The sequence below is a fragment of the Pararge aegeria genome, chromosome 27 (genome assembly GCF_905163445.1).
Source record: "Pararge aegeria chromosome 27, ilParAegt1.1, whole genome shotgun sequence".
Lineage (NCBI taxonomy): Eukaryota > Metazoa > Arthropoda > Insecta > Lepidoptera > Nymphalidae > Pararge > Pararge aegeria.
Window position 1 is genome coordinate 813,420 of NC_053206.1, and position 24,487 is coordinate 837,906.

Genomic DNA, 24,487 nt, shown 5'->3' on the forward strand with positions numbered 1-24,487 from the left:
CTCTGATACATTAAACGATAAAAAAGCTTGGGTGTGAATGGCTCTAGCTTCATAGCTTAATTTAAATTTACTGGAAGATGGTGATAACAAAAAAATAAATTTACCCGGCTAAGTTTGTTGTGGGCTCTTCTTAGACCAGGGCGCGTTTGGAACCCTCGTAGCTTTAGATTTAAGTTGGCGAACGAAGTTATCACCATCCCGTTACAATTATGTAAACAATTATGTATGAACGCTTCATAAGTGCCTGTGATAGGCCTACATGAATAAAGAAATTTTGAATTTGAATTTGAGTTTGTAAACTTTTAAGTGCTTTGATGTGAAAAGATATAGCAAGGAATATGAACACTATATCAATTTTACTTCTGCCAAAGAACATACAAACTACAATTTTACAACAAAGAGGAACTATAGTGTTTTCCAAGGTTCGTTTATCGATGCATCCGTAAGAATGTTTTTGTCCTCCGATTAAGTAATTAGTAGTTTTAATCAATACCTACGATCTTTGGAAATCTATGCCTTTTCCAAATAAAAAATAAGAATCATGGGTCTGTCAGTTGGTCGTCAGACGTCAATTTTATCGGTAGCACACTATGGAGGGTAGAGGTAAGGAGAGTCATCTTATATGGGAGAAAAGTTGAAAAAGTGTCCAGTTGTTGCGCTAAATAACAGTTCAAAAATCCTCCACAATGGCGCTGGTGGATGCACAGGGTATGGTATGAATATAGCAATCGTAGATGAATTGAAGTATGCCGAGTTAAAAAATTTAATGTCATTATCGACTAAAGTAGTTAATTATTGAGAATTTCAACAACTTACGTTGTACAAAATATTGTGGTAAATATAACCTTACAGATTTATTATAACCAAACGTGCGTTTAAAGTGATTTTATTTCGTAAACAGTAAATAGTACGGTATTTACATTTGGCGCTTCTTTTAAGAGTTACCCTGATGCAAATGTGGCGCCATCCTAATTTTATACATTTTGACGACACTTTTTCATATACACAGATGACTCTCCTTACCTCTACCCTCCATATAGCACACGCGCAGATTGCACAGATTAGTAAATAGTAATAAATACTCAGTTCTCAGTTGTCAACTCACACTGCCAAACAACTGATGCTATACTGTCTAAGTGCTGTTTACAACTTAATTTTTAAAGAAATTTCATGATTTTCTTACTAAATAACTGTCTGAAATGGCCGCATTTACATCGAATTATGAAAGCGAGCTCAAACCTGACTTGGAGAGCGGAAAAGCGATTTGCCGTTGTTGCCTTTCAACCGATAGACGCATGACGAAAATCGGAACCTTTTGTGGCCTTTTTATCGATTTAGCTGATATTATTGTGAGTATTCCGTGTATTTAATAACTAGTGTTATACATAACATTATCGCTACTTTAGTTAAAGTTCGAAGTTTTGAAAAAAATGTTGATTTTTTCAAGTTTTATTTACGTGCATTCAGATGTTCAATAAACGCACCGTACCACGAGCGTTGTGACCAGTAAATATACGGTGGATTTTAGACAATAATATAATTCAAATTCAATTTCAAAATTTCTTTATTTATGTAGGCCCTGTGCTAACGCTAACGCTTCATAAGTGCCTGTGAGCACTTATGAAGCGTTCATACATAAATGTTTACATATTTATAAGGTTGGTGATAACTTCGTTCGCCAACTTAAACCTAAAGCTACGAGGGTTCCAAACGCACCCTGGTCTAAGAAGAGCCCACAACAAACTTAGACGGGTAAATTTTTTTTTTGTTATCACCATCTTACAATAAATTTATATTCAGCTATGAACCTCAAGTTCATCATCAACCCATGCATTGCATGTCAACTACAAGGCACAGGTTTCTCTCAGAATGAGGGTGAGAAGGTTTAGGCTGTAGTCTAAACCTTCTAGTAAAGTGCAGATTGGTAGACTTCACACGCTGTTGAGAATACTATGGAGCACTCTGAGGGATGCAGGTTTCCTCACGATGTTTTCCTTCACCGTTTAACGCAAGTGATATTTAAATTGCTTTAATTAAACCGCACAAGTCCTAAAGGTCAGTGTTGCGTTGCTCAAACTCAGTCTCCGTGAAAGACAAGCCGACGCCTTACCCACTTGGCTATTACCGCATCCAACCACCTTTAATTAAGTATATTATAAAATTACAACACTGAACAACATTTCTTTATCTATTTAACAAAATCCTTGTGTTATCAGGTTACAGAGTCGGACGGTTTACCGCAATGGATTTGCTGGGAATGCAGTGCATTGCTTTTTAAGAGTGTACGGTTCAAGCTGAAGGTGCTCCGAGCTCATGCCATGCTGTATGACTACCACAGCAGATGTGCCCCAGTGAGTTGATCTCAAAGCCAAAGTTTAGACTATAGACTTCTGTCTGATCTGAATCTGAGTTGGGAGTTTAATATTTCTTTATTCATATATGCCCATAGTAAATTTAGTGATATGATGGTGATAACTACATTCGTAAATTTAAAATCAAACATGCAACGGTTTTATGGGTTCTAATGACCTAGGGCAGGGGTTGCCAACCTTTTTTTACTAGTTAAGAATTTTTTCACGCCAACGCTAGAAAAATATTATTTTTCTTGATTTTTTTGTGAAGTACATAAGAAGCGCCTCGCGTTGCGCCTGTATACTTTCTTCGTCCGCGTCACCCAGGTTGGGAAGCCTTTGGCAAACCTGTTAGGGGTATGTAGACTATACACGTAATTGGGTTCTACGTGAAATCGTTCCGGAACTCTAAATTACTACGTCCTTTTACGCGTTTGGTTGCCTGGAAGAGAGCTCTATGTAGCGAAAAATCTGGCAAATTGAAACCTCTATTTACCTTGACTGTGCTCTTATATCTTTCTTTTCTTAATTTCTCGGCCGATTGGCGCATTGGGAAGCCACTTCGCTTTCTGAGTCCAAGGCCGTGGGTTCGATTCCCACAACTGAAAAATGTTTTTGTGATGAACTTGAATGTTTTTATAAGTATTTGTGTATATTATTCATAAAAAATATTCATCAGTGATCTTAGTACCCATAACAGCTAAGCTACGCTTACTTTGGGGCTGGATGGCAATGTGTGTATTGTTGTAGTATATTTATATTCTAGAAATTAATTAGTTCAATCTTGTTCCAGTTTCCAATAGATGGCGCTGATCCAGAACTAACGAAATACGCGAGCCCCCACCTAGGTACCTGCCCCACCCTCTTGTTTGATTCGGGAAAAAGCAGATTGGGCTATCATAAAGTTTTAGAGGTAAGAATACAAAACCTGTCTGAGTTCAATCAATACTGTAATATTCATTCACCAACTATATAATTCAAAAAATTCAAAATTGATTTATTTCAAGTAGGCCTACTTTATAAGCACTTTTGAAACGTCAAGTATGTATGTTTTTGTGACTCTACCACCGGTTCGGAAAGCAGATTCTACCGAGAAGAGCCGGCAAGAAATTCAGTAGTTGCTCTTTTCCAACATCAACATTTACAATCATTTTCCTATCTTGCGGGAGATGAGAGCGAGGCTGGCTGCTTCCATTCTACCTTGTCATATTTATTCACAAATTATATTATTGCGAAACCTTCCATAATTCTAATAATAAGCTCATTAGAATCTTTGCTCAGGCTGACAACATATTTTCTATACATTGGCAAAAAGTGTTTAAGTTAACGAAACGCAGTTATCACCATCACTAACATTAGTGTAACACGTTAAATGTATGAACGCTTCATAAGTGCCTGTGATAAGGTCTACATGAATAAAACATTTTTGAATTTGAATTCGAAACCACTGCCTTGGACAAAGTAAAAAGAAAGGAAATTTTTTTTTTTTTTTTAATTTCGTTTTTTTTTAATTAATCTTGTTTAGTGGCGTGCACTGGCACTGGCACGTAAAAGGCATAAATCCTCCTAAACGAATTATATATCAATTTTAGGGTAAGCAGTGCTTTTGTGCATGTATGAAGTGCACGCCACTGATCTTTTGATTATATTTTTCAGCACGAGAAGCCCCTGATACAGACGAAATTGGACGATATCCTCATCACCGAAGACGGAGATGTGAACTTGTACAATGATGACATCTCCATCAAAGATGAAGCCATACTCTCCGACTGTAATGACAATGTACCTTTGGAAGTAGTTAGGTGAGCTTAACATAGCGTAACATTGATGTTTGACGGCCGATTGGCGCAGTGGGCTGCGACCCCGCTTTCTGAGTCCAAGGCCGTGGGTTCGATTCCCACAACTGGAAAATATTTGTGTGATGAACATGATACTAGGCTACACAAAATTGCAAATTCATTCAAGGGCAGCTAGCTGTATATTATTTTATAACAAATTACCAAATGAAATCTTTGTGATGTCTCTCAATAAGTTCAAAGTTTATATAAAACGTAAGCTTACAGAACAATCCTATTATAATATTAAGGATTACTTAAACGATACAAAAGCTTGGGTGTGAATTGCTCTAGCTTCATAGCTAAATAAATTTACTGTGAGATGGTGATAACAAAAAAAAATTACCCGGCTAAGTTTGTTGTGGGTTCTTCTTAGACCAGGGCGCGTTTGGAACCCTCGTAGCTTTAGGTTTAAGTTGGCGCACGAAGTTAGTTAGTAGTTATCCCCTTACAATTATTTAAACATGTATGTATGAACGCTTCATAAGTGCCTGTGATATGCCTACATGAATAAATAAATTTTGAATTTGAATTTGAATGTTTTTCAGTGTCTGGGTGTTTTTCTGTATATTATAGGTGTTAATGTGTATTATATTTATAAAAAAATATTGATCAGCTTTCTTAGTACCCATAGCACAAGTGGTTATCGGTTTCTCATTTCATCAAATTAGTCGCCTTTTAAACCTTTGGCGAAATTTTCACGTCAACATCTCCTGAGATTTCGGAGTGAAACGTGCGTAGAGGGTACATTGCCGAGGATCTGTTTGGTGTTGAGTATACGGATTGAAGAAACTATAAATTACACCATACAGATTCTCCTGCTTCCCGCGCAGTATAGCAAATTAAGCTTAATTTCATTCTAGATGACTAGGCTATCGCCGCTGTTATAATGTTTAACCAAGTGATTTAATTAAAAACGCACATAACTCCGAAAATTTTGTGGCGCGTTCCGGAGATCAAACTCGGTACCCCGAAAGGGAACCCGGGGTTAAACCACTAAACTATCACCCCTATCGGTAAAATAGGGGTACAATTTTTAAATGTTAAATAGCTCGGTCGAGAAATTGGTCAATTTTCATTTGCAATGCCCTATCAAATTGACCTTGAATAATTGTATGATTGCAGAACAAACAAGATAAAATATGAAGAAGAGAAACCTAAAACGGAAATAAAAGAAGAGAAGAAAGAAAAGAAGAAGAAAGTAAAGAAAAAGATTAAAACCAAAAGAAAAGACGTCAACTTAAAAGACGGCAATTTAGAGTGAGTATCCGGCTTGAAGGACCAAGTGCCATATATGTTTGCCATTCATATAAGAACAAGACGTAGGTGCTAGACGGTACGACGACATAACCGTTTATTACTATATGTATTAAAATATATACGGTGCATACACCAAAATAACAATGTTTTTTAATTTTTGTCTGTCTGTTTGTACCGGCTAATCTCTGAAGTGGCTGGACCGATTTTGATGGGATTTGAATTGGCAGGCAGCTGATGTAATAAGGAGTAACTTAGGCTACGTTTATTCGAGAAAAAATCTTTTATATCATCTTGTGATTTAAAAAATTAAGGACACCTAAACAAAACTTAATTGTAAAAGTTTTATTTAAAATCTTCACCCATTATTTTTTACGACAACAAACAACTTATGCTTTAATAAAAAATAAAACGCGGACGAAGTCGCGGGCTAACAGCTAGTATTTATATGAAATTTAAATGAGACCTTGAATTAATAATACAAGTGTATTAATCAAATCAAAAAAATCTGTTTGCAAATATATCTTCAAATTACAGAGTTAAACTTGAACATACATAAGAAAGTAAAAAAGTTGGTTAAATGAACACATCTCCTTAGTAGCTATGTTGTCCTGGTACTTTGAGTTGTTCATATCGTTAATTTAATACAATATGTGGGGTTTTGATCATCATGATTATCCGAGTCCCACTGTGGGCTTAGGCCTCTGCCTCTTCTCATATTATGTTTATTTATAGAGGACAGACCCACCACACTGCTACACAGCGGGATGGCGGGCTTTAATGATTATTATCACTTTGATAATTCACTTTAAACTTGGAACAGAGATTCCCTTGTGAGCAAATAAAAAAAAATACTCAAATAGGCAGTCTTTTTAAGAAAATAACTTTTTCCAGCACAGCATTCGAGGCTTTTGAACCAAAGAGGAGCGCTTTAAGAAAACCCATAGATATAGACGAAACCAAAATTAGGATTATCAAATTGGACCCCGCGGAACAGTTGAAGCAGAGAGAGGTACGTTTTAAAATACTAACTTCTTCATTAATAACCTATTAAGGGCGCGAGTCTCCTGGATTGAGAACGGTTAACGCCGTAGTCCACCACGCTGGCCCAGTGCGTATTGGTGGGCTCTAACGCCTTTTGAGAACATTATGGAGAACTCTGGCATCAAGGTTTCCTCACGATGTTTTCCTAACATACTATACCTTTACCCATTCCTAACTTTCCTCATTCCTTATATAACATATTACCGGCTCACTACAGAGCACCGGTCTCCCCCCACAATAAGGAGGGGTTAAGGCCGTAGTCCACCACGCTGGCCCAGTGCGGATTGGTAGACTCCACACACCTTTGAGAACTCTAAGATATGAGTTCGAATCCCAGCACGCACCTCTAACTTTTCTAAGTTATGTGCGTTTTAAGTAATTTATATATCACTTGCTTCGACGGTGAAGGAAAACATCGTGAGGAAACCTGCATGCCTGAGAGTTCTACATAATGTTCTCAAAACTGTGTGGAGTCCACCAATCCGCACTGGGCCAGCGTGGTGGACTACGGCCTTAACCCTTCTCATTGTGGGGGGAGACCCGTGCACTGTAGTTACATCTAAAAGTGGGGATTAAATTACATAAAGACTTGTTTCATTATCGGCAGTTATTTTCAGGAGGAGACCAAAGTGAAACTAAAATTCCCGTTCGAATGCCATCTGTGTTTCAAAGGTTTCAACTTCGAGGCCAAACTGAAAAACCACATGTTCAAGCATAGCCCGGTGAGTGAACCTTGTCTTAATATTTATATTTATTTATTTATATGCTACGACAACGCACACATCGCCATCTAGCCCCAAAGTAAGCGTAGCTTGTGTTACGGGTCCTAAAATGGCTGATGAATATTTCTATAAATAATATACATAAATACTTATAATATATAGATAAACACCCAGACACTGAAAAACATTCATGTTCAGCACATAAATATTTTCCAGTTGTGGGAATCGAACCCACGGCCTTGGACTCAGAAAGCTTGGTCGCTGCAAACTGCGCCAATCGGCCGTCCAAAGAATATCTTTTTTATAGTCACACTCCGTCCTTTCAACTATTTCAGTGGCAAAAATCGAGGAAATAGGTTGTTCAGTTAGCGCATGTAGGACAAATAAAAACACTTGTATTTGTATTATTAGTAGTATGTATTTGACTGACCAAGCGGATGGAAAAATAAATAAATGCGACAGTGTGTTTATCTGTTTGTCCTTTAAGCCGTAACATAGCAACCAATCAATCACCTTCATTTACACGTAGAGTCAGTTGAAGGAACGTAGAGGAACATAGGCTACTTTTTATTCCAGAAAAACGAACGGTTCCCAGGGGATCTGCAAAAAACCGCGGGAAACCGCCAGTGCCTTTAGATTTCCTAAACTTGTCTAAGAACTTTGGTGTTTAGTAGTAAAGAAGGTAATTTCTTTCTTTTTCAGTCCCGCGGTCCATACAAGTGTTCGCTGTGTTCCATGCACCTACCCACCGCGTACTCCGCGTCGGTGCATTCCCTGACGCACACGTTGCGTTACGAGTGCGTCCAGTGCGGCAGACGAATGCTCGACCGGCTGGCTATCGTCAACCACTACCGGTAACTTTATATAGATGTGCGATGTCATTTGTGCGTTCGCTGACGCACACTGTGCGTTACGAGTGCATCCAGTGCTACAGACGTGATGCTCGGCCGGCTGGCCATCGTTAAACACTGCCGGTGACTATATGTAAATGTGCTACATTAATTGTGCGTTCGCTGACGCAACTGCGTTACGAGTGCGTCCAGTGTCGCAGACGCATGCTCGACCGGCTGCCCATCGTCAACCACTACCGGTGACTATATGTTGATGTGCGACAACATTTGGGCGTTTGCTGACGCACACTGTGCGTTACAAGTGCATCTAGCGCTCCAGACGCAATGTAGAACGGTCATCGTCAACGACTACCCTTGACTTTAATTTATAGACGAGCGAATACCTCGGTGCGTTCGCTGACGCACAAGTTTGCGTTACGAGTATTTTTTATTATATCACTAAAAGTTAGACCTTCACTGCAATCTCACCTGGTGGTAAGTGATGATGCAGTCTAACCCCTAATCGGTTTCTACGTGACATCGCAGCATAACACTAATTCGCTTAGCGGCGCGTCTTTGTCGGTAGTGTGGTAATTAGCCACGGCCGAAGCCTCCAACCAGACAAAAATACGAGTAGTATCTACACTAGACTTATATTAGTTTTTGTCCACAGATCTCAACACGAGGGTGTCTTAGCAGTATTTACATGCCATCTCTGCGGAAAAGTGTCAAAGTGAGTTTTTTAATTTGGTTATCTGGAAAAAAAAAGATCTATTTGTGCTCTGGTATTATCCCTACTTCCCTACTAATATTATGAATGTGAATGTAAGTTTGTTTGTTACGCTTTCACGCAAAAACTACTGAACCGATCCTCATGAAACTTTGTACACATATTCCTGATGGTATTAAAAGTAATATAGGATGCTTTTTATCCCGAAATTAAGCTCAGTTCTTTTGGGAGCGGGAATGACATAAAGATAACCGATTCAAATAATTACTTACTTACTTTTCTTATATAGGAATACACAACTTAAAAATTTCAATAGAATAACACCTAAATTGAATGTGAAATGCCACATGTCTTTCTAAAAACAAAAACAAACGCAGACGAAGTCGCGGGCAACAGCTAGTAATAAAATAAACAAAAGATAATAGCTTCTTTCTTAATAACATTCTTTGAACGTTAATAACCGGGACCCCTGTGTCTATTCAATGCTTCCTCAAGACTGCTTTTGATTAGCCCTAAAAGTATTATTATTATAACTCTTTATTTGTACACCACATTAAGAATTATGCAAGAGAAAAAGAAACATAAAAATAGAAGTAGAATACAAAAGGCAGCCTTATCGCTTAGTAGCGATCTCTGCCAGGCAAACTTAGAATTAGGAAAAAAAAGAGGAGAAGTAACTGCAGGTGGTACAAAATATAAAATAAATACATACGAATAACTGAATAGTAATACATAAACCGATATACACAAATACATCTAGTATATAATAAATATTTAAAAAAAAATAATGATAAACTATATACCATATAATAAATACTTAGATAAAAGTAAATAAATACTATTAAACATCGCCTTCAGTTTGACAAAGTCAAATATTTCTTTATTCAAATAGGCACATAGATGGCACTTTTGATGCGTACGTAACATGTTAAATAGGACATTGGAGTGTGTTGATGGCGATAAATACATTCGTCAACTTAAAACTAAAGCTAATAAACTAAAGCTAACGCGCCCTGGTCTGAGAAGAAGCCCACAACAAACTTAGCCGTGTGTTTTTTTTTGTTATCACCATCTCACAATGTCATTTAAAAGTATTAGAAGAGCAACCTGGTCAGAGCTGTAATTTACACCTTTATACTATTAATAGAACTTTTCTATAAGCTTACGTTTAATACAAACTTCGAACTTTTTAAGAGACATCTCCAAGATGTCAATTGGTAGTTTATTGTAGAATTGTATGCAATTTCCTTTAAACGAATTATGAATTTTATGTAACCTAGTATATTGCACTGTATGTTTATTCTTACTTCTAATGTTTAAATTATTGCAGTCACATTTTTTCTTAAATATAGAAATGTTTTTATGAACATACATTAAATTATCAAATATGTACTGACTGACACTGTCATTATTTTAAAATCTTTAAATTTATCTCTCAATGACTCTCTCGGACCCATTATGTAGATCGAACGAACAGCCCTCTTCCGCAGCACGAAAATAGTGCTAATATCAGCAGCATTACCCCAAAGTAAAATTCCATATGACATAATATAACTAAATTATACCAGTCTAGCAGTTTCTACGTCGGTCATATCGCGTATATTCTTTACCGCATAGGAATAGAATAGAATAATAATAATAATAATAATAATAATAAAGCTTTATTTACATTCCTTACAATTAAATACCTTACTGGCTAAATATAATAGAGTTAAGTAAATACAATTTTCCTTAATCCTAAATTCTTATTTTCTATTTTAATGTTTTCATAGCTAAGTAATATATTGCCCTTATTGTACTTATACTATCTAATTTACGTAAGGACCGCCAGTAGCGGTAAAAGCCTCCTCCATATTTTTCCATTTGCACCTGTCCCTTGCAAGAGTACTCCATGTCTTACCCGCAACTTTCGCGATGTCGTCCTCCCATCTTTTCAATGGCCTACCGGGTCTTCTCTTCCAATCCATGGGATGCCAGTTGGTAACAATTTTTGTCCATCTACTATCTTGACATCTTTGAATGTGACCCGCCCATCTCCATTTAAGTTGCATAATTAGCTTTATGGCGTCTCTTGCTTTGGTCTCTCGTCTTATATCAGAGCACCTAATGCGGTCTTTAAGTTTAAGGCCAACTATACTCCTCTCCAAACCTCTTTGACATGTCCTTATTTTTTTCAATGTCCTGATTGAGAGGGGCCAGGACTGGCATGCATAGGTAAGACATGGTAATATACACGTCTCTAGCGCTTTTGTTTTTAATCTTATTGGTAAATTTCCTTTAAAAATTTCCTTCATGCTCCAATATTTTTTCCATGTATTGGTGATTCGTCTATCTATTTCTTTGTCAATAGAGTTTTGGAATGAGATCAGATGACCAAGATAGATATATTCTTCTACGTATTCTATAACTTTCGATTGTATTTGTATCTGACTGCATGTGGAGTTTGTGATAATTTTCGTTTTTTCTTGATTTATATGCAGACCTACTTTCATACTTTGTAAATTTAATGTTTCCAACATATACTGTAAACCATCTGAACTTTCAGAAAATAGTACTATGTCGTCCGCAAACCTCAGGTGTGACAAGAAGCTACCGTATATTTTTAGCCCGACGTTGTCCCAATTTAGTGTCCTGAATATATTTTCAAGGACAGCTAAAAAAAGCTTTGAAGAGAGCGGGTCGCCTTGCCTTAAACCTCTTTCTAATTTAAATGGGATTCCGACCGTGTCTATACGAACGCTAGATGTACTTTTGTGGTAGAGTTCTTTTATAATGTCTATGTATTCACTATTAATACCCTGTTCTGCTAGAGCATTCCACATAGCATTATGGGAAATGGAATCGAATGCTTTAGAATAATCGATAAATCCAATGTATAATGGTTTTCCATATTCCTTGTATTTTTCTATTATATTTTTTAGTGTGTGAATATGATCTATTGTGGAAAATCCTTGTATAAAACCTGCTTGTTCTACTCCCTGGTTTTCATCTATGATTTTTGTTATGCGTCGCAATAAAGTGGTAGCGAACACTTTATAGATGCATGATGTTAGACTGATAGGCCTGTAATTACATATTTGTTTCGGGTCTCCTTTTTTATAAATTAATGAAATTTCAGAATATGTCCACTGAGTCGGTAGTTTTTTCGTATAAAGTATAATGTTAAAAAGTTTCGTCAATGGTATAATAAGACTGTCCTTTCCAGCTATTATTATTTCATTGCTAATACCGTCCGGTCCAGGGCTTTTGTCATGTTTTAATTTATTTATTGATAACTCTACCTCTCTTTCCATAAACGGTGGTGCTGGGTCCGTATTGTATGTTTCTACTTTTGTACCATTTGTATGGGATTGTTGACTGTATAGAGCTCTATAATATTGAGTAGCTATCTGAATAGTTTCATTTCTGTTAGTAACGGTACAGCCTGTAGCGGTTTCTATCTGACTCATGACGATTTTCGTATTGGCTAACTTCTTATAAGCTTTCTTCACTGCTCCAGTTTTTTCTAGTAAGTGTTGGAGTATATGTAGTCTGTAATTTTTAGTATTTTCCCTTATTTTTTTATTAATAGTTCTATACAGCATGCTCAGTTTTTTCTTTTCTTTTCTTGTTTTATTTCTTTTATTCTTCAACTCGTGTCTTTCATTTATTAGATCTTCCACTTCCTTATTTATTATATTTTGCCTTTTGTTTTCTCTACTTGTAATTTTAGATACTTTTGTGCTATCAAATATAGTTTTTTCTATGATGTCATACATTTCTTGGGGGTTTTCCGTCTCATTCCAATATGTTTTGAATATTTTGCTTGCAAGTGATGCTTTAAGTTTAGGTATATCTACATATTTTACTGACTTTTGATTGAATCGTCGTCTAGATCGTTTTTGACAGGTAATATTTAAAGTTGCTCTTACCATCCTATGATCACTTGGAAATTTTAAACTGCTAAGGACATTAACATTCTCTATCGACTTAGGGACATTTGTTGTAATGAAGTCTATTTCATTTCTTGTGGATCCGTTTGGCGACTCCCATGTCCATCTAAGTTGTTTAGGCTTGTAAAATATAGTATTCATTATGGTTAATTTATTTTGTTGACAAAATTCTATAAATAATTCACCTCTTTCGTTTTTGATGCCGTATCCGTATTTTCCCATGATAAATCCCATATTATTATTTGTCTGTCCTACCTTTGCATTCATGTCTCCCATTAGAATCATTTTTAGATCACATTTTTTAATTGTATTGTGCAAGCATTCGTAAAAATAATGGATTTCAATGTCCTTCGCTTCACTTGTAGGAGCATATACCTGAATAATTGAGAAGATATTTCCTTCAATTTGCACTCGAAGTACGGCCACTCTCTCGCTTATACCTATAAAATCCAATATTATAATTTGATTTTGTTTTCTTATCAGAAAACCGACTCCTTTTTCTCCTTTCGTTTCTCCGAAGCTATATAGTATGTATTGGCCTCTATCTTCCATGTTATATCCCAACCGGCGAACTTCTGATAGACCTATAATATCCCATTTTATTTTCGCTATCGCATGCTCTAGTTGTATGACTCTATCTTCATTTCCTAATGATCTGACGTTAAAAGTAGATATATAATACTTTTTCTTTAATGGAGGGTGTTTGTCTACTACCCCCGCGGTGACAAACCGTTCTGGGGGAGATTTTTTATGTATTCTACCTTTATATATAGTGTTTGTAGTGTTGTTGGTGGTTTTTAGTCGTGGACTCATAAATAATTGCTATTGATTATCGGGTGTCATGCTTTCTGTGTTTTTGTTTTGCATGAAATGACGTATTCCATAAGACATTGTTTTGTTCTTTTTATTATGCTGTGTTTCTGTGAACGTATTGTGCTCGTTTCGATTTTCTTCCGTATGTTTTGTATTTGGAGGAGTGATATTTAGGGGTCTTTTCTGTACAAAGTTCGATCGAGAATTCGTTAGTGGTTTTTCATTTCTTTTAGTTACTATCAGTTTATCGTATCTTAATATAGCTTGGTTTCCTTGCTCTCTTTCCTTTTTTACTTGCTCCTGTAGGTTTTTTCTGATTTCAAGCACCTTTTGAGGATAATCGTGTTTTACGTAAATATTTAAACTCTCAAAGCCTTTTTTACATTTTAATATTTTTATTTTAGTTCCTAGTCTAACAAACGTAACCTTAACAGGCCTAATTTTACCCGTATCCTTTTTTCCTACTCTGTGAACTATAGAATAGAATATGGTATATTAAATAATTTTATTGTTTACTGTTTACACATAGAAAGGCAGTTGACAAGGGCTAGAAAAGTATTCAAAACAGTATAACCACAGCCGGGCGTACAATTATATTATTTAATAAGGAAAAATGAAAAATGAAAAAAAAAAACAAACAATCTAAGTAAACAATATAAAATCAGTGAAAAAATATATTTAAGTATAAGATTATTAATAATTAAACAAAATTGAAACAATAAAAAATAAAAAGAAAAAATCATTAGAGGCAAATAAATTAAAACTAAACAGATCCAGAGAACAGTCTCCACGTCAACTGTCATCGAAAAATTCATTTAAAGAATAATATGCTTGCAATCATAGGCAGCAGAACTAAGCCCGTTCGATAAATTATTTACATGAGGGCCCCATTGAAGTTAAGAATCTAACTTTATTCGTTTTGTTTCGTTTTATTTGTGCAGCAATGACAAGACCCACCGCGGTCACATGCGGAACCACCACTCCGGGTCGGGGCGGGTCAAATGCGACGACTGCGGGAAGAGCTTCGTCAACAAGGACTCGCTCGTCGAGCATCAGCTGTAAGTTACGCTCTTGTACAGCAATGGCGAGACCCACCGCGGTCATATGTGCAACCTCCTCGAATCTGTGTGGGTCCAAAAAAGAGGGGGGAGTGTTTAGGCAGATGTTTGGGCAGAGCTTATCGCGAGACTTACCGCGGTCTCTTGCGCAACCTACTCGAATCAGTGTGGGTCAAAAGAAGAGGGGGGGTGTTTGAGCAGAGCTTCGTCAATAAGAACTGGCTCGTGGTGCATCAGCTGTAAGTGACGCTGTTATATAGCAATTTCGAGACCCACTGCGGTCATATGTGCAGCCTCCTTGAATCTGTGTGGGTCAAAAGAAGAGGGGGGTGTTTGAGCAGAGCTTCGTCAATAAGAACTGGCTCGTGGTGCATCAGCTGTAAGTGACGCTGTTATACAGCAATTTCGAGACCCACTGCGGTCATATGTGCAGCCTCTTAGAATCTGTGTGGGTCAAAAGAAGAGGGGGGGTGTTTGAGCAGAGCTTCGTCAATAAGAACTGGCTCGTGGTGCACTAGCTGTAAGTGACGCTCTTGTACAGCAATGGCGAGAACCACCGCGGACATACGCGCAACCTCCTTGAATCTGTGTGGGTCAAAAGAAGAGGGGGGTGTTTGAGCAGAGCTTCGTCAATAAGAACTGGCTCGTGGTGCATCAGCTGTAAGTGACGCTGTTATACAGCAATTTCGAGACCCACTGCGGTCATATGTGCAGCCTCTTTGAATCTGTGTGGGTCAAAAGAAGAGGGGGGGTGTTTGAGCAGAGCTTCGTCAATAAGAACTGGCTCGTGGTGCACTAGCTGTAAGTGACGCTCTTGTACAGCAATGGCGAGAACCACCGCGGACATACGCGCAACCTCCTTGAATCTGTGTGGGTCAAAAGAAGAGGGGGGTGTTTGAGCAGAGCTTCGTCAATAAGAACTGGCTCGTGGTGCATCAGCTGTAAGTGACGCTGTTATATAGCAATTTCGAGACCCACTGCGGTCATATGTGCAGCCTCCTTGAATCTGTGTGGGTCAAAAGAAGAGGGGGGGTGTTTAAGCAGAGCTTCGTCAATAAGAACTGGCTCGTGGTGCACTAGCTGTAAGTGACGCTCTTGTACAGCAATGGCGAGAACCACCGCGGACATACGCGCAACCTCCTTGAATCTGTGTGGGTCAAAAGAAGAGGGGGGAATGTTTGAGCAGAGCTTCGTCAATAAGAACTGGCTCGTGGTGCATCAGCTGTAAGTGACGCTCTTGTACAGTTGTTGGGCAGAGCGTACATGTTTGGGCAGAGCGAAAACATCGTGAGGAAACCTGCATGCCTGAGAGTTTTTGATAATGTTCTCAGAGGCGTGTGGAGTCCACCAATCCGCACTGGGACAGCGTGGTAGACTACCCTTAACTCCCCGTTCTCATTGTGGGAGGAGACCCGTGCTGTGTATCAGGCCATGGGTTGCTGATGATGTTTTGTTCGCAGGATACACCAAGGCATCAAGAACTACGAGTGCCCCGAGTGCGGGAAGCGGTTCCGCACGAGGAACCAGATCCGTCACCACATGATCAAGCACAGCGACTCGAAGGACTTCTACTGCGTCGAGTGCGACGTCAGGTAAGCCCAAGGACTAGTTAAGTTTTAGAAATAGTATAGCTTTTTGTGAGCTCGTCTTGGGAAGGACCAACGCCATGTTTATTATTGTCTTGATAGTCTGAAGGAACCTCAAGCGGCCCGATAGCCCCTTACCTTAAATAACCTCCTTATAGACGTCGCTCTTAGCGTCTTAATAGGTCTTTACCACAGATAACCCTCTGACAGGCGTCCCCTCCCTCGTACTATGGAGGGTAGAGGTAAGGAGAGTCATCTTATATGGGAGAAAAGTTGAAAAAGTGTCCAGTTGTTGCGCTAAATAACAGTTCAAAAATCCTCCACAACGGCGCTGGTGGATGCACAGGGTATGGTATGAATGTAGCAATCGTAGATGAATTGAAGTATGCCGAGTTAAAAAATTTAATGTCATTATCGACTAAAGTAGTTAATTATTGAGAATTTCAACAACTTACGTTGTACAAAATATTGTGGTAAATATAACCTTACTTCCTTGTTTATTTTTCAAGCCTACTCTAACAATATTTGGCTTGGCGCTTCTTTTAAGAGTTACCTTGATGCAAATGTGGCGCCATCCTAATTTAATACATTTTGACGACACTTTTTCATATACACAGATGATCCTCCTTACCTCTACCCTCCATACCTCGTACTCATAGACCGTTACCACAGATAACACCGTAACAGGCGTCTTTTACAGCGGCTTGATAGGTCTTTACCACAGATAACCCTCTGACAGGCGTCCCCTCCCGCGTACTCATAGACCGTTACCACAGATAACACCGTAACAGACGTCTTTTACAGCGTCTTGATAGGTCTTTACCACAGATAACCCTCTGACAGGCGTCCCCTCCCGCGTACTCATAGACCGTTACCACAGATAACACCCTAACAGCCGTCTCTTCCAGCGTCCTCATAGCCCTTTGCCACAGATAACACCCTAACAGCTGTCCCTTCCAGCGTCGTCATAGCCCTTTACCACAGATAACACCCTAACAGCTGTCCCTTCCAGCATCGTCATAGCCCTTTACCACAGATAGCACCCTAACAGCTGTCCCTTCCAGCGTCGTCATAACCTTTTACCACAGATAACACCCTAACAGCTGTCCCTTCCAGCGTCGTCATAGCCCTTTACCACAGATAATACCCTAACAGCTGTCCCTTCCAGCGTCGTCATAACCTTTTACCACAGATAACACCCTAACAGCTGTCCCTTCCAGCGTCGTCATAGCCCTTTACCACAGATAATACCCTAACAGCTGTCTCTTCCAGCGTCGTCATAGCCCTTTACCACAGATAACACCCTACTTCTTCTTCTTTTTTTGCTTTTTTGGCTTATATAGCACTATACTTTTTATAAAACGTAGTATTCCAAAATAAGGCGTTCGTAATGGAGTGTGGTCTTGATTAGTGTTATAGTTCAAAGCTTTTTTGTATTATAAATCATAATGTGATATATTTAGAGCTTAATTTTGTTAGATTGAATATATTTACTTACAAATTGTACATAGCGACTAAAATCAAGCACAAGAAAACACCCTAACAGGCGTCAACTCCCGCGTCCTGTTAGCACTTTACCACCGACAACACTCTGACAGGCGTGCCTTCCCGTGTTCTCGACACGTGAAATCATTGTGCAGCGGTCGAACCCAAAATAGGTATCAAACAGACAAACTTTCGTATTTATAATGTATGAATTCATTTCAAGTTACATCTACTTTGTTACAGATTCAAATCTGCTCACACTCTTCGACAACACCTTAAGAGGACTCGGAGGCATAAAGACACGAAAGCCCCAAAGTGAGTATTAATTATTCAATTCTAGAAAGAAGATTAAGAGAGAAGAGAATAGATTCGCTAGTTTTTGGTCCTCCGAGCAGGTTCTGGTAACTCTTTTGCCAAGTACCTACAGGTTTAAGTTTGAGAAGATAGTTATCACCTCACTACTTTGTACATATTGCCGCTAGGTTTTGGTGTTATGAAACGCTAATTATTTTTGTGGTCCTTCGATCCGGATTTCCGAACACTTGCAAAGTATTTTCTGTTTTAAGTTCACGAAGGTAGTTATCACCATCTTTTCACTACCGTGGACAGATTGCCGCGCTCGCGAGTTTTTGGTCCTATGAGCCGAGTTCGCGAGTTTATTGTACTATGAGCTGGGTTCGCTACAGTGGCGTGCTCAGGGCATTTGACCAGGGCATGCATAAATAAGGAAGAAGGCAATCCTATCATTTATGAGATATATAATTTTTTAAGGCAGTGTTTTAGTGCACGCAGCTTGTTCACTAGTTTTTGGTCCTTCGAGCCGGATTGCCGAACTCAGTTTTGTTTGAAGATTTAGCTTTGAATTGACAAATATTGGTATCACAATCATCAATTCAACTAATGGACGTCCACTGCTAGGCATAGGTCTTTTGTAGGAAGTGCCACAATGCACGGTCCTGGGCCGCTTGCCTCCAGCGGCTCCCAGCGACTCGCCTGATGTCATCTGCCAACCTGTTGGGGGCCGACCTACGCTTTACCAGTGCGGGGTCGCCATTCCAGCACCTTAAGACCCCAACGTCCATCGGTTCACCGAGCTGTGTGCCCCGCCCATTGCCACTTCAACTTCGCGAGTCGCTGAGCTATGTCGGTAACTCTAGTTCTCCTACGGATTTCATTTCTGATTTGATCACGTAGAGAAACTCCTAGCCCATCTCTCCATCGCCCGCTGAGTTACTCTGAGCCTTATGAGGCCCATAGTAGGCCCATGAACATATTGCCGGACTCTCTAGTTTGTGGTCCTTCGAGCCGGATCGCCCAACTCATTCCGCCGTGTTGCAGGCTGGAGTGTCCGGTGTGCAGCAAGGGTTTCTCCGCGTCGGGCGCGCTGCAGGCGCACGTGCGCGTGCAGCACGAGGGCGTGCGCGAGCACCGCTGCGCGCAGTGCGACGCCGCGCTGGCCTCGCGCTCCTCGCTGCTGAAGCACGTGAAGGTGGTGCACGGCGGAGTGCGCGCGCCGCCCGCGCACGTCTGTCACACGTGCGGCAAGATGTTCCGGGTGAGTACGCGGTGACAACCATTTTTTTTTTTTTGTCGTGGTAGAAAAGCTTTATGCTTACCTCTGTCCTTTTGGGAAGGTCAGAGGTTATGTGGGACTCGTTTACCCGAACTAAAAACCACCACGGCATGTCCCTCTCGTTGGCTTTATTGGACGTCCGGGGAACCCGTTGTATACTTCCCAGACGTCTACCAACAACCCCAGCTGATTGCCAGGGCTACTACGCTAAGGAGGAGGGCATCAGGACAGCTTGACCCCCCCCTCAGACAGTAGGGAGACTCATATAGGGACGGGTAGCTAGCCCAACAACTACTAGGGCAAGCAGACGTGCGGCATATTCCCGCCGTCTCCTTTCCCCCCGTCTACGCCGGAGCGGATGTGCGTTTACAGCTTCTTCACGCATCCGCTCAAACGCGGTGACAACCATGCTATTTTTGGACGAGTCCCCTGCCACAGTGGTGAACGCTGTGGTCTTGCAATTGGGAGATCCCTGGTCCGGCAGGGGATATTTGGAGTTTCTAATTTTTGGTTACTGACATAGACTGAAACTGACTGAAAGAAGAATTAAAGTTCCGATACAATGCCACGTAGGAAATGATTGTGGGTATGGACCTTGTCGGAGGATTAAAAAATCTAAAAAAGGGTATCCGTATGTTAGATTCCAAAGATCCTTGTGGCGCCATCTAGTTCGGCGACGCGAAATCAACGAAAAGAAATTTTTCGTAACTTGTTTATATCAAAATGTTTCTTGTGACGCCATCTAGTTTGGTCGCTCGGAAAATCATGCTACTATTGTTTACTTTTTGTGTTGCCATCTATGACACCGATTGGCGCAGCGATTTCGCTTTCTGAGTCCAAGGCCTTGGGTTCGATTCCCACGACTGGAAAATGTTTCTGTGATAAGCATGAATGTTTTTCAGTGTCTGGGTGTTTATATGTATATTCTTAGTATTTATGTACATAACTTATAAAAAATATTCATCAGTCATCTTAGTACCCATAACATAGGCTACGCTTACTTTGGGGCTAGATGGCGATGTGTGTGCAGTGGCATGCATAGGACTTTTGACCTGGGCATGCATAAAGATCCTTTCCCTTTATGAGTTAATCATAAAATTTTAGGGCAGGCAGTGCTTTTGTGCTTGTATTAAGTGTACCCCACTGGTGTACTGTCGTATTTTTAAACATTATCTAGTTTGGTGTCGCGGAGACAGCCACAAGACTTAAGAAAAATCGATCGATAAAAAAGCTTGGCTGTGAATTGCTCTAGCTTAATATAAATTTACTGTGAGATGGTGATAACAAAAAAAAAATACCCGGCTAAGTTTGTTGTGGGCTCTTCTTAGAGCAGGGCGCGTTTGGAACCCTCGTAGCTTTAGGTTTAAGATTTTGAATTTTGAATTATATGTCCACTGTGTCCTTTGGGTCCAGGCTAAGAGCACGCTGGTGAACCACGTCCGGACGCACACGGGCGAAAAGCCGTTCACGTGCGCGGACTGCGGACGCAGTTTCGCGCAGCGGACGGCGATGCGGACGCACGTCAAACTCGTTCACTTGAAGATGCACCGAAGCGCCAAGGTCGGTGCCGCCAACATCCATTCATATTATACCAGATGAGGGAACTAAAATGTAAAGAAACAAATAAACAATAATTCCTACCTGGCAATGATATTTAATATATTTAATATCGTAGTCTTTATTAGGTTAAATATAATTCCAATTACAAAACACATAATTAATAACTAGCTGACCCGTGAAATCGGTTATTATCGGAAAACAAGAATAAAAAGACATTTTCTAAATTTTTTTTATATATTTTTTCTAAAAACGTTGGTTATTAATCAAATACTAGCTGACCCGTGCAACTTCGTCTGCACCAAATCGGTTATTACGGGAAAACACGAATAAAATATCATTTTCTAAAAATGAATCCTAGCTACATCGATTTATCGCCCCGAAACCCCCTATATACTGAATTTCATGAGAATCGTCGGAGCCGATTCCGAGATTCCAATCCCTACTAATATTATAAATGTTGTTTGTTACGTTTTCACGCAAAAACTACTTAACCGATCCGCATGAAACTTTGTACAAGTAATATAGGATACTTTTATCCCGACATTAAGCTCGGTTCCTTTGGGAGAGGGGCTGAGTGTTTGACGATTTTACACCATAACTCCGACAAATTATAACCGATTTAAATAATTATTTTTGTTTTGTATAGAGGTTATAATATGTGTTAATTTTGGCCCAAACTGTGGTTGGAGATAGAGGACAGAACTCCTCAGCGGACAGCAGCAAACCCCTCATTTAAGGCTTAGCGATACTACAAACTTTACTTTTTTTTAGATCTACAACTAAATTTAATGCCACGTCAAAAACTAAATCAAACGTAGACGAAGTCGCGGGCAACAGCTAGTTACATATATATACAAGAATTGCTCGTTTAAAGATATAAGATTACAAACTAAAATTAATATTTACAATAAATATAAGCCGTCTAACTGTTCACTTATGGGCATGGTACCCAAAACGCTGGCACTATTGTCTCTTTGAATTGACTTAGCCGTTGGGCTAAATAAAATAGCTCTTGGGTCACCAGACGTCAAGACCAAATTTTGGGACACGATGTTAATAACTTTTTTTTTCCAGATAAAGCCGAAGCCGCCACCACCCGAGGTCCTACCCCCTAAAGCGGAGGTCTTCAAAGAAGACCCCCCAATCATGTTCGAGTGGGGCAGGCAGAACCTACCGTGCGAATATTTCACAGTTACCGCGGGACCCTGACGTGGTAGTGACTTTGATATGATCTGTAATGTTAATAAAGACCATGTATTTTGTTAGCAATAAAAATAGTTTTGTACTGTCATGACTTTTATTCATAAATAGCGGTGATTATGACGTTTATGATTTATGTTAAGACATTTATTCTCAAAAGAGACAGTTTCACTGAATGAGAAATATCATTTTTAATGAAAAATTCAAAACAGTTTTTGATATAGTTCATTTACATTTAACTAGAGTATGTAGGTACCATTTTGTTCGATAACTTTATGCCATCTTGTAGGTAGGGACATAATCCCATTGCTATAGAAATTTTGGGGCTTCTGATCAAAAAACCGCGACAAGTAGTTTTGGCCTAAAGAATCCTGAAGAGACTGAAACAGGTGGAATTCTGAAGGTGCAAGGTCAGGTCTATACGGCGAATGCATTAACACCTCCCAGCCAAACTCTCTTAAATTTTGAGGTCTAGCGTTATCATGATGAAAAACCATACCCCTTCTGTTGATTAATTCCGGCCGCTTTCTCTCATCTTCTTGCTTTAATCTCATCAGTTTTTCGCAATAGAGTTTGGTGGTAACAGCTCATATGAATAATGCCCTTCCAATCCCACCAAAAACAGAATCACCTTGTTGCGAGTTAACCCGGGTTTCGCCACAGTCTGAAGCCTGACCGGCCTTTGACCACGACCTTTTTCGCACGTTCTTGTCGTACATGATCCAAATCTCATCACCAGTTATCAGCTTCTTCAAAAATGGTTCGGTTTCATTACGTCGTAATAAAGAATCACAAATGAGTACACGGTTCATTAGGTTTCATTCAGTGAGCTCGTGAGGTACCCAAGTATCCAGCTTTTTTGTGTACCCAGTTTTTTTCAAATGCGCCAAAACTGTTTTGTGGTCAATTCCCAGTTCTTCAGCTACGTTATGTGCCGATCTTGCTCCACTTTTTCAAAAATGGCATCCATTTTATCCGTAATAGGGCGACCAGAGCGACGTGCACTTTTGACATAAAATTTCCGGATTGAAAACGCCTGAAACAAATTTTTGCCACTCTCACAAACGCTGCACTGGTCCATAAACATAGCAAATTTTTTTCGCGGCTTGCGAATTTGAATTTGGAATTATCTTCTTTAAAATTGAAACTTTTAATGATACCAAAACCAGCCAAATACAAATAGTATAGCCAAAGAGATTTTATTACAAGTTTATACATACTATAATGCGAAAAGAATTTTTCCCCAACCTATTATTATCTAGTTAGTATGATACAAAACTGCCAGCTTAAACTAATAACTGCTTTTAGTAGATATTGGATAGAAGCAGGCGTTACTTTGCGAAATTCCATGATATATCATAAAAATTAAGCTTAATTTCCATAAGCTCACTGTTCGCTTAGTTACTGTTTAACACCGAGAAACAAACATACAAACAAAAACACTCGCATTTATAATGTTAGTAAGAATTAATCGTTTAGCGTCCCACAACTGGGCACATCTTTCATCTGCTATAAAATAAAAATGCGAAAATTCTTCATTCATGTAGGCCTATCACAGGCACTTATGAAGCGTTCATACATATATGTTTACATAATTGTAAGTGGATCGTGATAACTTCTTCCGCCAACTTTAACCTAAAGCTACGATATAATAATAATAAGAGTCGACTCAACACGTAGGCGCGTTCTTACGATGCCTTACTATAATAATAATAATTGTTTAATTACACATTTCTCAATTGAGCAATGAAAGTCGATCGGACGAGTATTTAAACCTAATTTGTAGCCATGGCCTTTTGCCATCGCACTTCTTTTTAACGCATGACAAAACCTGTATCGACCACGTTCTACTCAAAACACGATATAAAAGTACCACACTGGTATTAGATCCAACAGTGACTGATCACTCTCCAGAAATTGTATCCCTGGACATTCAATTTCCAAGAATTCATGGTACAATCGACCGTATTTTTATTGATTTCGCTAAAGTCAAACAGAGCATAGATGATTTAAATTTTAATAAGTTAGTAGATTCTCAAGACCTTAACATCGCTGTAAATCAGTTAGTTAACATCCTCGGCGGCATTATTGAGACTAATACAAAAAAAAGTCGTACATCACGAAAAAAAACTATACTTAAACCATGGATTACCCCTGGGCTCCTAAGATGCATTAGACATCGAGATCGTTTATATAAAAAATGTAAGGCTTCAACTGAGAATGATACTGTTAAAATTACATACCACCGATACAAAAAATTTTGCAATAATCTTTTAAAGCGACTTAAACGAAATTACGAAAAATTTGAATTCGAAAAAAATAAAAACAACACGAAAGGAACCTGGCATGTAATTAAGAAGGTTGGAAATATTTATCCTTCATCCTCCCCTGCTTTAGAATTGTTACATTTAAAAACTGATTATAAAACTTCTCTTAACCATGTAAATAGTTTTTTTGTAGAAGTAGGAAGCAGATTAGCAACTCAGATTCTCTTACAACCAAACTACTCCC

General features: G+C 39.1%; 1 protein-coding gene across 1 annotated transcript; it reads left to right on the forward strand.

Annotated features, from left to right (window-relative positions):
• The first annotated feature begins 1,065 nt into the window (after positions 1–1,065).
• LOC120635773 (zinc finger protein 431-like) lies at positions 1,066–22,063 on the forward strand. The gene is made up of 15 exons (XM_039906927.1): positions 1,066–1,349; positions 2,217–2,351; positions 3,145–3,264; positions 4,008–4,153; positions 5,312–5,446; positions 6,338–6,455; positions 7,105–7,209; positions 7,912–8,063; positions 8,713–8,772; positions 14,456–14,572; positions 16,033–16,164; positions 17,887–17,958; positions 18,982–19,198; positions 20,630–20,776; positions 21,851–22,063. The coding sequence occupies exons 1-15, from the start codon at positions 1,200–1,202 to the stop codon at positions 21,983–21,985; spliced, it is 1,941 nt and encodes a 646-aa protein (XP_039762861.1). The 5' UTR covers positions 1,066–1,199; the 3' UTR covers positions 21,986–22,063.
• The last annotated feature ends 2,424 nt before the right edge of the window (positions 22,064–24,487 follow it).